The sequence below is a fragment of the Peromyscus leucopus genome, chromosome 17 (genome assembly GCF_004664715.2).
Source record: "Peromyscus leucopus breed LL Stock chromosome 17, UCI_PerLeu_2.1, whole genome shotgun sequence".
Classification (NCBI taxonomy): domain Eukaryota; kingdom Metazoa; phylum Chordata; class Mammalia; order Rodentia; family Cricetidae; genus Peromyscus; species Peromyscus leucopus.
Genome location: NC_051077.1, coordinates 5,851,715 through 5,868,635, shown reverse-complemented (window position 1 = coordinate 5,868,635; position 16,921 = coordinate 5,851,715). Strand labels below are relative to the sequence as shown.

At 42.5% G+C, this 16,921-nt stretch overlaps 1 protein-coding gene across 1 annotated transcript in view; it reads left to right on the top strand.

The window, feature by feature from the left end:
* The window catches only part of Csmd1 (CUB and Sushi multiple domains 1), a 1,301,483-nt gene extending 1,284,929 nt beyond the window's left edge, over window positions 1-16,554 (top strand). Inside the window, exons 64-69 of the mRNA XM_028882070.2 lie at window positions 532-576; window positions 3,331-3,492; window positions 4,349-4,461; window positions 5,241-5,328; window positions 8,042-8,174; window positions 13,161-16,554. Coding sequence (XP_028737903.2) covers window positions 532-576; window positions 3,331-3,492; window positions 4,349-4,461; window positions 5,241-5,328; window positions 8,042-8,174; window positions 13,161-13,320 — 701 coding nt within the window. The 3' untranslated portion in view covers window positions 13,321-16,554. The remainder of the gene's footprint in view (window positions 1-531; window positions 577-3,330; window positions 3,493-4,348; window positions 4,462-5,240; window positions 5,329-8,041; window positions 8,175-13,160) is intronic.
* Window positions 16,555-16,921: the final 367 nt, after the last annotated feature.

Below are 16,921 nucleotides of genomic sequence, written 5' to 3'. Positions count from 1 at the left end.
AACAGATATTTATAAAATAGCTTGCAGTTTAGTATAATGCCATAAGAGCTGAGAGCTTAGGAATCTAACTTTGACCAAACTCAATAATGTCTGGGGAAAGGAAGTTGACATTCTTCAATATTATCCTATATATCTACAGATGTAGTGGGATGGACTAATGAGGGACTGTGACATTTTCCTCACTTGGGATATTTCCTGCTGGTGTCAGCCGTGGCCGCTCAGAGGCTGTCAGGAAGTCCCCCCTTGGCCACCCTCATTTGCAAGGCTCTCTGTTGTAGCACCCTTAGTGCAAACCTCCGTCCTAGAGGCACAACACGGGCCTCACAGCCCAGCTCAGCATTGCCGCAAACGCAAGGAGATTCTGCTGTGAATACCCGGGTCGAAGTGTTTATGCATACAATACTTATATTTTGTACATTTTTATAAATCCAGAGGAAGGAGAATCGCTTCAACTTGACAATTTTTTTTCAACCTGATTCCCCAAAAAAAATCAATGTTTTTGAAAATGATAATTTGTCTTTTTACTTGTAGGTAAAGGAGTGAGAGAAGTTAATGAAACAGTTACTAAAACTCCAGGTTCGTATACCAGAAGAGTTCTAGCTTTCAACCAAACTCATTTGTTCTCAGCCCTGCACAGTGAAACGATTTTTGAATTTAAATTTCTGAATCGGTTGGTCCCACATTAAGCACCACACCTGCACACACCTCTATTTCCTTCACCCTAGTGGCTTGTTAGTGGCATGTCACCACATAAAAGGAGGCCTTTGGTGTGATCACAAGACTTCATTAGAAGACACATTGGGCATTTTGGCCCCACATGTGGTATGATGGAGAGCCTTATAAATAGGGTTGCAACCCCCCTCCTTGAGGGAGTTAGCACACTCAAGGCATTTGACAGCTTAAAAGTCATTATTTGAGCAGTTCAAATGTGGAGCCCTATTTTTTCCAGTATCTCCAAAACTCAGGCATCCGCTGTCTTCTAGAATGAAGGTTTTAGCCTGCCATCAGATGTGGCCCCTTGATAATATTTCATGTGGAGAATTCAATAGATGCCATGCTGTTCCCAGGAAAAGGTGTCACAGCTGGAAAACATCTGCATAGCAGATCTGTGTCAGAAGCTGAAATGTGCACTGAGTGAACAGAATGTATCCCGAAGTTTCGTTTGAAGCCACGATTGACTTTGTTTTTAACCAAAAACAGGAAAACTTTGTAAAAATACAAAATACTTGACTAGTACTTTCCTTACTCCGGTTTTAGCCCTATTTTCTTGGATATAAAACTGTATTTCAGAAGCCACCTGGAAGGCAGTTTGCAATGCTGGTAGTTCAAAATGCTACCTACTACTTTGATTTTCAGATGAGGAAGAAGCCTGCCAGTGGGGTTAGGGGGCTCTTCCCAGTCTGTACATGAGGAGTGAAAATATGCTTCAATCCTTAGTTATCTTATTTAAATGTAACTTCTAAATGAATGACAAAGTCAACACTTTACAAGGCAACATTTACCCCGGGAAAACTAAAAAGAATATGCTTTTGTTACCGTAGACTTTCAGCCTGACTTTAATTTGCCAACTTTGTGTTATAGATGTTGAAATAACTACAAACACCTTGGTGGGCACAAACATCAGCATCAATATATACCTTTTGATCGTGTCCTCTAAAGGGAAGTGCTAATTAAAATGGGTGTTGGTCAGGGCAGTATATTATAATATAGCTCAGAGATCTAATCCTTGCCTTATTCTTACCCATTACCATCAGCAAGAGAGTGAGTTGAGAAGGGGCCCCGGATGAAAGTGTCTCCTCCATGACCAATGATCACATCTCAATCCAGAGATTGAGAAATGATCTAAGCCCCGGGTTCTTCCTAATTCTATATAACCAGGCTGGCTTGTCATGGTGATGTACCCACAGTGGTGGCTCAGGGCAGTGGTTGTACCATATACAACAAAATACTCAGCTGAGCATGTAGATTCTAATGGGTAAATGGTTACTTTAGGGGCAATTGTAACCTAAAGTAGGGTATTTTGTGGGTTTGGGTTAAAATGTCTGTTTATAAGTAAAAGTGTTTAATGTTGGTTATTTATAAGTATCTTAAATACTTATGCTGACACATCAGCCCATTACTAATTTAACTTATTCCATTCTTACCTTTATCAGTAAGTCGGGTGTACCCAAGCCATAGGCAGCTATGAGACTGGATTCGTCCATAATGGTTAATTTGCTAGTCTGGGTTCTGTAGGCTTGGCTGGTCTAGTGAGATGGGAAGATGGTCACTTGGAGTGAAAGAGAAGTATGGATGTAGCTGTGACATGCCTGTGACATCACCATGTATCACGTCGTTAGGTTTGCCAAAGGCTCTATATTGACAGAGAAATAAATATTTCTCCCCAACAACTCCAACACTGTTGAGACCCATGCAATCAACAGTTGATTTCGTCTAATTAAATGATAGAAGCATGTTATAAGGTAGAAATACTGAGAGTCTCAGTGCTAACATTGGTGGGTATTTACAGGGTGTTGTACTGTTCAGTTTTATATTAATATCATCAGGAGAACAGTAATTTATATATGACCATTGCCAGGGAGATATTAAAGACAAATTAAATATATGTAATAGACATTGAAAACTAAAGAAATATCCCAATTACCTTTATGCCAATTCTTGTCACAGAGGAATGTTGTGTTACAAAGACGCTCTGCTTCTTTATATCCATATTTAAGCAACATATATAAAAGTGACAGTTGATATTGTCATGTCTGCCTTTCAAATTAACACTAGACTATTATTTTCCCATAGAAGTTAGCATAGAGTACAAGCTATGGGTACACCTCTTGTCTTCTCAAGGCAGGAGCCATCAAGTACTGGAAAGTGCCAATTTGTTGGGAGTGGGGGCTCCTGACAGACTACTAGTGTCATTTCCTCCAGATTTGCCATGGCTGTCAAAGAGTAAACCTGGAAGACAGTGATTGAGCAGTAGTAGTCAGGGGTCAGTAGAGTGCATTTCTTACTGGCTAAAACTAATTCAACACTGGTAGAACCAACTCACTGAACCCTCTGTACCTGGCATGTCCATCAATTCCAGCACAGCCATGCCTCTAAATAACTTCCCAAAGAGCAGTGAGAGCCTCACTACCAGCCACAGACTTGATCTTCCTGTTCCTTTGGTGTTTTGCACATACTAGGAGCAAGTTCTTGTAGTCACCCTTGGCCCAATGCTGTCCTTAACTGTACTTCCTCACTGGGCAATCTTAGGCCTTCTTGTGTTTTTGAAAATGTCTAGATTCTGTGCCTGTGCCTGTCTTAATGCCGGTCTGTCCCCACTTCCACCCACAGTTCCTTCCGATGTGTTTTCCATCAATTCGGTGTGGAAGGGGTATTACGAATATCTGGGGAAAAGACAGCCCGCGACCCTCACTGTGGACTGGTTCAATGCAACCAGCAGCAAGGTGAATGCGACCTTCACTGCATCCTCACAGGTGCAGCTGGAGCTGACAGGTATGTACCCTGGCACCTCACAGCACACCTTCTAACTAAAACCATTCCGGCTTTGCCTACGCTGAATGCTGTTGGAGTCCTCAGCAACCATGGTCTGTTCCTGCTAGTTTTTCTTTCCAAGGATTGTGGAGCTAGCACAGAAATGGAACTCTTTTTTTTTTTTAATTATGTGCATGACATAGTAAATTAAGAATACTCCATTTATATCCAGAACTCCATGGCTCTGGATTAAGCTGTTTGGGTGTCTTGTTTCTGTGGTGTGTGTATTCCTCCCTTGGTGGAGCCCTAATTGCTGGTGCATGGCATGTTCCCATCACATCTCTTTGGGCAGCACTACAGTCATCTCCGTGTAGGTGTAGCTGACAGGTGCAGCTACTGGCTCCCTCTGCCTGTCTCTCGTGCTATCCTCAAAATCCCCTACCATGATGCCTTTCCTATGAACAGGGCAAGCCGTCTCTAAAAGGAGTTGTGTTCTGAATTAGGATTTCAGACTGTTTTTTCTACACACCCCTGTCTTCAGAAGCAAATAAAATATGAATGAAAAATGCTGGCTCTTTCCATCAGCGGGTTTGAGTTCCTACTAATTTTTTGGTTGGACAGCGGTGCTGAGTGTAGTGCAATGATATATCTGTTTGAGAAAGATCCGTTCAAGGACTTTGGTAAGAAGTGATTTTTCTCCAACCCTACAGTGGTAAAAATACTGAGGCTCAATCTTAAAAATAAAACATGTGTTTAAATGTTCTATTGTCTGTGACATGATTCCCCACTGTGACTGGTCCTTATGGGATGGGTGAATGGTCAAGTCGCGGACTCTGACTTCCTCAGTGCAAGACTGACAGCTGTGACGTTTTTGCAGGGGTCTACAAGAAGGAAGAGGCCCACCTACTTCTGAAAGCCTTTCATATCAAAGGCCCAGCAGATATTTTTGTAAGCAAGTTTGAAAATGACAACTGGGGACTCGATGGTTATGTAAGTACTGTCATGAAGTTTTTCACATGGTCGTCACACTTTGAGGTCTGGGCAGAAGAGTCTGTGATCCACTGAGAATTCTAGGCAGGGGAAACGCTGTCCATCCCTCTGGAACTCAGAAGGTACCCCTGAAGTATGGCCACCATTCACATCATCTGATGCTGGCAGTAACCGAATCTCCGAGATGAGAAATAAGTTGGTCCAGAGTGAAAGGATTGTTGCTGCTGAGGGCAAATAGGTTCATCAGTCTAGGCTCTGCTCTGCTAATACCATAGCTCTCACCATCAGAACTGTGGATATTTCAAGACCACCTAGAAAATTATCTGAAGGCTCCAAGAGTCATGATCAATAAACATAGAAAGCAAAGTGGGCATGTTATGCTTGGTGGTGTTCTCTGCGAGTCTGACATTTGTTGCATTCCAGTTTGCTCTCTAACAAAGTTACACAGCCTCATGGGATGCTCTTTTAGTTAAAGCGAATTCACATAATGAGAGTTGTGCACTAATACACAGTGTTCCTCATTAGGGAAGGCCATTGCCATGTGACCTTGTAGAATGGATGATCATGCTAGGGGTCAAACTGGCACCATGCCCCCTCCTACGTTGCTTTCAACTGAACTCTATACTGATTTTTCAGATTACATATGTCGTTAAAGAAAGTTGGGGGAAATTACACTCTGGGCATGCGATATCTAAGTCTGAGTGGTATTAGTTATGTTTGAGTGACAGCTGAGTTTTCTTTCCTTTTTCTTCTGCTCTGCCCTCCTTTCTGCAAACTAGGTGTCCTCGGGACTTGAGAGAGGAGGATTCTCCTTTCAGGGTGATATACATGGAAAAGACTTTGGAAAGTTCAAGCTGGAAAGACAAGGTAAGCTTTCCTGTTTGTTTGTTTGTTTGTTTGTTTGTTTAAAGCAAAAATCAATTGGGCCTTTAAATGGTCCTTTGGAGAAGAAACTGAAAAGAGGTGACTCAAAAGCTGAATGGAAGTGATCAAGGTGCCAGCCAAGTCTTGTAAATAGATTTTTATTAATTACTTGAGAGTTTCATCTAATATATAACGCTCACCCCTTCTCCCCCAACTCCTCCCAGATCCACCCCTACCTCCCTACCCACCCAACTTTTGAATGACTCACTAGGCTAGATTCCAAACAGTGCTGGCTTTGTGCACTCTGAGTTCTACTCACGTGGAGGCCATTATCTGTGTCCACAAACAAGGAAGCAGATGCTCTCGTGAAATGAGATTAGCGCCATGTTTTTCCCTGAACAGAATAAACTGCTTTCCTTACTTGCCTTCTGCCATCAACACATTGGTTTTTGTGGAGAAGAACATTGCCATGCAGACTGTGATCCTAGAGACTTATTCATAGGAAGCCAGCATGGGATGACTACCACTGGTGGCATATTTACAGGACTGCTATCCAGATACCCAGGGTAGGGAAGGAAAGAGGTCACCTACCTGTAGGTAACCAAACAAAAATAGTCAGTAAGGGCAAGCCGTTGTAAAATATTATCTTTCTGCCATCCCAACATCAGTCTCCTAATCAGAAGAACTGAAATGACTGTCAGCAGGCTGAGACGGTCTTTCAAAATGGATTGTATGATCTGGGCATGATGGGACCGAATAAATGCATTAGAGGAATACTAGCCATGGCTGAAGTTTTTCTCTTGCTCTAGGCCAAATCCAGCCCGAATTTGTCCTCCTTTTTTCTCTGTTTACCACCCTCTGGCAATGGTCTCTCTCTCTCTCTCTCTCTCTCTCTCTCTCTCTCTCTCTCTCTCTCTCTCTCTCTCACACACACACACACACACACACACACACACACACACACACACACACCAGGGAGCTGCTCTAGAGAACACAGGCATGTCATGGTTTACCCATCCAGTGGAGGATGGAAACCATCATTGATTCCAGTGTGTCTTCTTCACATTATCCCATTCTTTTTAACAGAACCAAAGAACAGCTTGTATTAACAAGAAATCTTTATTCTCCTGGGATGGTGACCTTATTGTCAGAAAGAAACAATTTGCTTTAGAAAATAATTTGGATCCCAAGTGAGCCTCCCTTTCAGCTAATTAGAAAAGCCAATGTTTTAGTGATGCCCCAGCGGTCATCATTCATTTAAGAATGCTGGATAAAACCTTTTTTTTTTATAAAAAAAAGTTTTTTATGGATGAGAATAACAACCTCCTAATTGTCTCCAGTCAGTAGATAAACCAAATAAACATGATTATGGTCAAATGGGTCCTGAAATCAAGTTACCCTGAAAGATAACTTTAATGTGGAAGCATCCACACAAAACTTAGTATGAATTGTTTCCACAGGAAAAAAATGAATGAATCCCCCAATACACACAGAATGAGAGGAAATCTTTGAACATGATAGATGTGAATACTTGCTTGTATCTAGAATACATAAAGGACTCCTCGCTTTGTATCATAGAAGCTGATGACCAAGCCAATAACATAGGAAATGGGGAGCGTAAGTTTCCCAGATTACATACAAATAGACAACCAGCCCACAAAAGATGTTGGACATTTTGTTAGCTTCTTCTCCCATTACTGGGATCAAATATTCTGGTGGGGGTAGCTTAAGGGAGAAAGGCTTCCTTCTGGCTCACGGTTCAGGTTACAGTGCAGCATGATAGGAAGTCAAGTGTCAGCTTGAGGGAGCTGTTCACATCTCATACACAATCAGAAAACAGAGAGTCTTGAGTGTATTCTCGGTTTGTTTTTTCTACTTACACAGTCCAGTGTCCCAGTCAAGGAATGATACCATCACCCCCGGGGAGAGGGTCTTCCCACCTCAATGAATGCAATCAGGATAATTCCCCGCAGGCATACCCAGGAGCTTATCTGTCCCATGATTGTAGATCTCATCAGGCTGACCATGGAGAGGAACATCCCAGGCAAGATTAGTCATTGGGGAAATGCAAATCAAAACTACGCCAAGATACTACTTTGTAGGCCCTACGATAGGGGGACACAAAATCAAAACACGTTTTGTCAAAGAGGCAGAGGGATTGGAGTTCAGATTCTGTCAGTGGAATATGAAGCGGTACAACTGCTGGGTACGCAAAATGAAGTTCATTGAAATTAGACATAGAGTGTCATAGAAAACTGCACCCCTACTTATCCTGCCAAGAGGACTGAATGCATGCCCTTACCTCCATGTTCCTGATGCTTCTAGCATCCTCTTTATCATCGCTCAAGAGGAAACTTTTCAAAAGTCCATCAACTAAGGAATAAGAAAAATATGGTGCATACAGTGATACAATGGAATATCAGTCAGCATTAGAAAAATAGTAAAACACTAATGCTTGATAGGATAGGGAGACCTGTGAACCACGAACCAAAATGAAAGGGCTAGAGGATTCCATCTGCATAGCAAACACAGCGCAGGAAAGTCCACAGAGAGAAAGTTTGAAGAGCAAGGAGACTTCAGGAAAGGACACTGGGTGGCATTACCATGGGATGTACATTCTGATTCTGTGTTCATCTTTAAAATATGTCAGAGACACTTTTTCTTTTGCCTAAGCAATATACAATAACTTCAAATTCCAATTCCTTTTGTCTTCTAGATCCTTCCAACTCGGATGCAGATTCTTCAAATCATTACCAGGGCACCAGTAGCGGCTCCGTGGCAGCTGCGATCCTTGTTCCCTTCTTTGCTCTAATTTTATCAGGGTTTGCATTTTACCTCTACAAACACAGGTACTGCAGAGGTGTGAGTGCCCTGCAAGTGTTCTTGGTGCGATGTGTTGATGTGAGCAATGGCATGCTTGAATTCCCATGCATATATGTTTCATATTGCCAAACAGTTGACACAGAATGCAGGTAATCTTCCTTAGATATGAATGTGTAGACTCCAGAGTTTCTGCAGATGATTCTTGTTCCATTCCATTTTTTTTCATTGTTTGATTTCATCTGTTTTGTCAGCAGGACATGTCTAAGTAATTAGCTTTAAAGGGATGAATGACTGGTCTAAAAATAAGCATATGCTAGCATAAAGCCCTAAGGACACCAGAGCCTTGGGAGAGTTGCAACCTTCCAGCAGAAGAGGAAAAAAAAAGGGGGTGGGGTTCCTTGGTCCTTTCAACTCTATGAATCAAAGATTTATATATTTTTGGTGGCTGCCTTCTTTCAACAAATTGGAGAGTTCTTAATATGTCTGAGTAGCTATCTGTATTCTATCTCTTGGAAAGATGCATTGACATCTATTAACTTGAAAATCCTTATTAATGGAGAAATGTCAGAACTTAGGGGTTTTTGGAGAAATTGAATAAATGGGTTCTTTTCTTTAGGTTTAAAAATGTATGTATGAATAAAAAAAAGAAGCATTCTAGGCAGGATAGGGATGTACCTCCTTTGATAGAGCACTTGTGTAGGATGCATAAAACCCTGGGTCCTATTCCCATTGTGTGTCTGTAATCCTAGCATCTGGGAAGTTAAGGCAGGTTAGACCAGCAGTTCAATATTATTTTCAGCTACATAGAGATTTTGAGGCTAGCCTGGGCTATACAAGACCCTGTCTAAAATAGACAAGCAAACACTGGTTGTGGAAAATTCAAAGTCCTTGTGTGCGTTTTCTCTATGTGGATAATATAATTCTGGGAAAACTTGTTATATGCCAAATCACTGCTATCTGAGTTTTTTTAGTAGTAGCATTTTATAGAAATAGCACAATTACGACCCCCAGAAACAAGGCTAGTTCTTAAGTGTATCACATGTTTGTTTATATAATACACTAGTTTCCATTCAATCTTTATTATACAAAAAAAAACTGAAGTGAAGTTTTTTTTAAATAAGATATGCTATGAATTTTTTTAAATGTTTACTGCCTTATACTTAAGACAACACAAGATTCTAAGACTATCAGTAGTTTATAGCTATGTCTCCAGTTGCCTGTGGCTCTCAGTGTTCTTCTTTTAAAAACACAACCACATGAAAGAAGTCCCAGATACTGGCTGCTTTCTGCACAGCTTGGTCCTGGAACCCTGACTAAAGTGACCAGGGAATGAAGGAAGAACAGACATGAAGATCCATGCACATGGCTCATATTTGCTTACCTGGAACAGCACCAACCATGAAATAACCCAGAACCTCAGCATGTTTATTACACACAGCACAACAGAGAGAGGCTAGCTCTTCTTGGGAGGAGGTCTGTGGTGGGGTGCAGTCTCAGATTGCAGTTTTTGGAGAAGGAAGAGGCTAACTTTTACACACACTGTCAACATTCACACTTGGACTAAAGGAAGGCTTAGCCATCACTTTAAACTTTACTCCTATGGGGAAGGCACCTATGTGCCTGAGTCATTGGGTCCTTAATATGGCTGTGCCCATGTGAAGAAAAAAAATACACATGTATACAAGGCATCCTCTGCTCTCCACAGACATATAACCACACTGTTATTTATTTTGAAGAAAATAGTACCCTAGACAACAAGTCTTTGGAGAATTCATCTCTCTTTCTGCTGATGTTACAGCCACCATGTGTCCCACAGCAGGAGGCACTTTTATTTTAAAGAGGAGGAAATTAAAATGCTGCTGCTTTCGGAGTTCCCTAGGTGTTGACAGCAACCACAGGAACTCATAATCCCTATCAATTATTTTTCACCCATCGAGTGTCCTCACCCCAACTCCAGGCAGGTCTGTGCCATTAGAAAGGCTTACTTGCCTTCTGTCCCTGTCAGGTGAGAGACTCTGGTCCTTTCTCAGCCCTGAAGCCAGCTGGAGGAATCCCTGTGTGTCAGAGAATGAGGCCTTAGCCTGTCCCTGAGAGGCTCACACCTCGGTGGGTCAGAATCAGTTGTCATTGCCAACGACAATACTGTCCAGTCCTCTGTATTCATCTGTGATTTTAATGAGTCCTGACCCTATCTGAAGTACTAACATGGTAGCAGGGGGTGTATTTAGAACATTACAGTGTTTTTCTTTAAATCCAGGAGCTTTCTCCCAAATCTCAGTGGTCAGGTACTTCCAAGAAGGGATATGGGGGATGGTTCCCACACTGACAGCAGCTAGTGAGAAAATGAACTGCTGCCTTGTCCAGGGACTGGAGCCTTTGGTGACACTGATGGATCCCTCCACCTCAATCCATATAAATTCAAAGGGCTGCACGGTGAATACAGGAAGAAGCCAGGTTTTCCTCTCAGGCTCACCAGGGAAAGAGTGAGTCCACTGTGATGAGCAGTTCCATAGGATCTGTTCTCTCTCTACTTCCTGGCCATATTAACAAGATAATTTTTTTTAAAAAAAAAAGAAAGGATGTGGAGAGCCAGTGTCCCAGCCCTTCACCAGGTGATTTTCTTTTGAGTTCTTGCTATGAGCACCAAGTTTTTAGCACTCATATAGTGCCCATCTTTCAGCTCCAGCAGAGAGAGACATTCCTTAATGATGTGGCTGGGCATTGTTTTACAGATACCCCAAAGTCCCAGTAGGCTGGAGTTCCTTTCCCTCATTCTTCTATATTGGGAAGAGGTCCTCAGTCAGAACCTATGGTTCTGATGAAACCTGCCTTGGTGAGATAGACCTAGGCTATGGCTGCATTTCCTCCTCTGTCCCTGAATCTCTCTAGCAGAAAGAGAACAGGGTCACTCTGGTCCAAGTGACTGGACACAAGTGTCAGGCAGCTCTTTTGTTCATTAACGCTGAATGATATTTGTTTGCTGACTAGTGCTCCTCAAGCATTTTCCAAGTTCAATGTCACTGGTGTCTCTGACTCCTGGTGCAGCTGCAGAGAAATGTTTTGCTGACAGACCAATTTTCTGAAGACCACACATGCAGACGAATTGCTAAACAGTCTTATTAAAAAAAAAAAAAAACCCTCGGAGCTGGATATAGGGGTGAAAACATGAGAGATCAGGGAAATAGGAAAAGCCACAGCTAACCTCACCTCATCAACTCCACAGCTTCCAAAGGCGAGCTACTTCCTGTCTGCCCATGCCTATATGCCTTGCTGTTCTGCCCTTTGATTTGCTCTCTCTCTCTCTGTCCAGCTACATCACTTCCACTTCCTGCCCAGCTCTGTCACTTCCTGTCTGTCTGTACAGATCTCTAGAACTCCATGGTTAACTAGTGTTGGAATTTAAGGCATGTGTCACCACACCTGGCTGTCTTCCCAGTGTGGCCTTGAACTCACAGAGATCCAGACAGATCCCTGCCTGCCAAGTGATAGGATTAAAGGCATGTGCTACTATTGCCTGACTTCTATATAGTGGCTGGCTTTTTTCTCTGATCTCCAGGCAAGTTTTATTTTATTGGGAGACATAGTGTATTGGGGGACACTACATATCACCACACACATACTTTCTATTTATCATTCTGTTAATCAACAGATTAAAACCTGAGATAATCTCTGAGTAAGTCACTGGCAATGAATGTTTGGGGTCCCCTCCCACACACACACACACACACACTTGCTCTCAGGTGTTTGTGACACCTGTGTGCTTATTTACATGAGTGTAATATTTTTCTCACATGACATACTGTTCATAACTGGTTTCTTCTGAGATCAAGGGAGGGGGAAGATGACCAGATGTATTTAGATTATTTTTTCCCTTTTCTTTCTTGTGTGGTGTGTTTTGGTACATGGGTATTATATGTACATTTTTAGTTGGTGTGTACAGGTATGCATACAGGTGCTTAGACATACATGCATCTGTTTTTGTGGCCAGAGGTATACAGTGGGTCTTTTCTTCTATGGCTCTCCACCTTGGTTTTCGAGACACAATTGCTCACTGAACCTGAAGCTCACCAATTTGGCTAGGATGACTGGAAGCCAGAGAGCTCCAGTGACCCACCTGTCTCTGTCCCCTCCATGCTGGGATAGAGGAGTCTCCTTTAATCACGAAGTATAGAAACATTATAATGCTGAGTTTCATTTCAGTAAACAGACTCTTTAAAAATATTTATTACTTTTGTTTTATGTATGAGTGTTTGCCTGCTTGTGTGCATGTGCACCACATGTGTGCAGTGCTCATGGAGGCCAGGAGAGGACAACGGAAGGTACAGGCCATTGTGAGCTGCCATGTGGGTGCTGGGAACCAAACCTGGACCCCCCAGAGCAAGCAAGCGCTCTTAACTTGCCAAGCTGTCTCTCCAGCCCTAAACTGGCTTATATTGAACCCACAAGAGAAAAAAAAATTACATTGTAAAAGTAATCAGCACTCAGTAAATGCTGGTAATGGTGATGAACTTATTTGAAGTTGAAATGGCATTGAGTGACGCCACCTCATAGGGTGAGCATGAATTTCACCGTGACAAGACTACAGTGGCTTCACCAAGTCCTTGAGCTTGCTGGTGATGGATAGCCTTCCAGATCCACCATCTCCCTGTCTGCCACCTTAGAAGGTGCTCCAAACCTTCCTTCGGTGCATAGAGAGGTGTTTTGTTTTTTAAATTTTGGAAAATATTTCTAATTTTATGTTCTATTTATAATCCCAACCACCAATTTCTAAAGAGTCAACTGTGGTGAAGTAGCTGATATCCTCCCCCTCCTCCCCCCTCCCCCTCCCCCTCCCCCTCCCCCTCCCCCCTCCCCCCCCCCCCCCCCCCCCCCCCCCCCCCCCCCCCCCGCCCTCTCCCTAACCTTACAGGAATACTTCCTGCTGAGGAAGCCTGGAGACTGAGTGGAGGCTAGGAAAGCAACCTGTGCCTCTGCCGTTAGGGATCTGACGGTGTGCTCTCTTTTCTCTTTAGAACAAGACCAAAAGTTCAGTACAACGGCTATGCTGGCCACGAGAACAGTAATGGACAAGCTTCATTTGAAAACCCCATGTATGATACAAACTTAAAACCCACAGAGGCCAAGGCTGTGAGGTTTGACACGACTCTGAACACAGTGTGTACAGTGGTATAGCCCTCAGTGCCCCCTAGGACCAATTCATAGCCATACCTCTGATGGACAAGCAGTAAAATCCTTTGGTGCCATATACCACCTTTCCTTTTTCTCTTGCCTTGCTGCAGCAACCTTGGCCATCATCTGCTGGCATAACACAGTGGAAATTTCTTCTCAGTCATGACCAAGTCTTTTGAGGATCAACTTGCACACACATCTCCATCTAGAAAATGGATTGTAAAAGCCTTGCTGCATCCACCGGAAATCAAGACGCCAACCCCGGCGAGGGCAAAGAAAACTGCAGGGTCTGACAGACAGGTGGTACTTAATGCCTCTGACTTTTGTGTCTCTGTGTGGCCAGGATGCCTTTGGATGTCGTCTTCTGAGCACATGGATACATCCTTCAGGTGCGGCGACGAAACAGTAGCAACTTGATACGTGTTTTGTGTTTTTCTTTTCTTTTTTTAAACCCTGCTCATTGGACGTGAGTTCTCTACAAAAGAAACACCTTCCTGGAGAAGACACCTTCTGGAAGATGTGTACACATACACTCGCTTCACTCTGCCCTGCCTGAGACATGACAAGCTCTGAGGCTCTTCGGGCTCCCATGAGCATCCATCAGTCATGAGGGATGTTTGCAGATCTCACAAGTCAGCTGTTCCATCCCAGAATTTTTGATTCTCAACATTTTGCACTAGTGTGTTAAGAATGACTCAGTCTGATTTTTAAACAAACTATTTACACAGGGTTTATATACATGATACATTGTACATAAGCATTTCCTCATACTGTATTGTCAAGCAAAAGATGCCACCATCAATTAAGCTGGGTTTAAGGGAAAATATCCCCAGACGCGGCACAGAATTTGAAAAGGAGATAATACTCTGAAGAAGTTATGTTATCTTATTGTTTAGTTTCTGTTAGCCATGTTTATGTGTCAAATTCATTGCCAACTTCCTATGGTTGACATGAAGACTTCTTTCTTCCTCATTTTGTCTCCCTCATGGGCATACAACTATTGTCTCTGCCACACTAATCAACAAGGGGGTCTCCAGCAATGTCTGTTTTCCATGTACAGATGTGAATAGTAATTTATTTTAGGTAGCTCGTGAACTCCTGGGTCTCAGTTCACAGAGCAGTCTTTCCTTCTGGTTGTTTTCTTTCTCTGTTCGGTAGCATCACCTTCCTGTGCTGCGCTGAAAGTCTATCTCACAGTCACACCCAAGCTCAGAGGGAATCAAAGTCAAAATCAGAATTGGAAGGGCAAGCGTTGCTTGCACACCCTCATGATGATCTGTTTTATAGATTATTTGCCTTTCTTGCAAAAAATTTCATTGCAATGATTTTTCAAACCTAAAATTCCTTATTGATAGACTATCCATTATGGTATAAATAAATAAAATAGGTGGCATGGCCAAACAAGGATAAAATAAACAGCCTATAGAGAAGGCAGGGCCAGAGAAATGTCTGTAAGAAATTCAAAGAGAAGATCATGTTTATTTTTATTTATATTTGTTTGATAAAAGTATTTTTGGAAAGATAATGCTTATTTTATTATTTGATGTTTCATGCACAGTCAACATGGTAACAATTTCCCCTTTGCACATCCCAGATTTGCACTGATAGATGGGTCAGGATGTCATGCTGACGTTCTGTTTGCTGTGGTAACTACATTCATGCCTAGCTTTAAGATGGATCTAGCTGTCTATCTACATGATGATTCAATACAGGACTTCTCAGCGGACCTGTGAGAAAAGGAGCCAACTAGGATATCAGCTTGCTGCTTTGGGAGGTCTGCATTCTGAGTATTCCAGGGCTCCCTCCAGCCTGCTCTTGTTGCGAAGGCTGTCTGTTGTGTGTCAAGGTTCCTGACCTCTTCCGGTGACGCTCAGTCCACTGGGTTCCATATTGCAGGAGTCTATGTCCTAGGTGAAAGGGGTATTGGCACAGGTTCCTCTGGCCAAGCTGATATCCTTGGGGTTCTTCTGTGTCCACAGAGGTTCACTGGCTCCCTGGGAAATTCAGATGATGTCATCACGAATGTGCTCCTAACCACACATTGAGCCAAAACAAAACAGAAAATGTCAGAAGGTCCAAGGACTGTAGTGCGTAAGGGAGAACAGGGTCACTATATATATACATATATATATTAGATGTATATAGAAACACGCACACACACACACACATATATATATATATATTGTACATATCTAAGTTTGAGTCACTCTGACTAGGTGCAAAATGCTGATCTTGGAGTCTAAACTAACGTCTCTGTCCCCACATCCTTGGCCTCTTTGCTGGCCAGTTCCATGAAGAAGACAACTCAAGACAGGGCATACATACATGCAAGGAGCCACATCATCAGACCAGTGTCGCTTTCCTTTGTGTGCAAACTGACTTACAGCTACCAGACTGCATCAAGGTATTTCAAACCAACACACCAACACTGAGTGGCACTCTCAGGTGAGAGTCTGGCCCAATTCTCCCTAAGGTATGAGTGTGTGTGTGTGTGTGTGTGTGTGTGTGTGTGTGTGTGTGGTTTTTGTGTGCGGTGTTTCACCAGGTCTCAGAGGCATTGAAGACCCAGCAGGGCAGTCGAGAATACCTTCCTCAGTGAGGTCTGAGAGACTTTTCCCGGAAGCCCCCAGAGCACAGTGAGGAGACACGCTATGTGTAACAGGTTACCGTGCTTCGAAGCTGTTCAACTGTTGCTTGTCTTTGCCCATCTTGCCTTCAGGCTAGCTGCAATAATTTTTTTCTTCTGTAAAATATTTTGTAAACAACAACAACAACAACAGCAAAAGCTATTCTACAAAAGGGGAAAAAGAAAGCTGGCATTATGATCAGGAAAACCATCCATCGTCGCTGCCCCACCCCCACCCTCCTGTTCCCTCCACACGCTGCTGTCACAACGTAGGTGCGGAAGACCTTTTTGTACAGAGATATATTTTTTATGAAGAATTTGTAAAATTATTAAATATGCTGTAATTTTTTGATTAATGTAGGTAAATTGTTAAAAATAAATGTTTTTACAATACAAAACTGTAATTTTCCCGATAATGTAAAATTACCCTCTCTAGCCGATTTTCAGTTCCAATCCTATTCGACATGTATTAATATTAAAGCGGCCTGTTAAAATGAACAGTATCTTTTTTGTCAAAAAAAAATTATACAGAGAGTGTAACATAACCTGTGTAATGCCACCTATCTTTAAAGCAAATCAGAGTTCTAATTAAATATTTAATTTTAGATTTCTATTTTTGTGTGAATTTATTTTAACTTGACCATGTCTCTGGCAGGAGCGGGACTGAATAGAAGTGGGGTTTTTTGGGGTTTTTTGTTTGTTTGTTTGTTTTGTTTTAGTAAGCATGTATAATGTTGCAAATGAAGCTCCATCTTTTCCCCAGCCAGACCTTCCATCAGGGTCCCCAACAGTAATTAGCACACAGGGCTGAGGCAATGTCTCAGGTTGTGGAGTGCTTGCCATATGGAATGAGGACCTGAGTTTGGTCCCCAGAATCCCTGTAAAATGGTGAGTGCGATGGGGGCTGAAGGAGTGGTTATATTCTTGCCTCCTCAGTTGTGAAGTCTTTTCGTGAACGTTTACAACCCTGAGAGATGG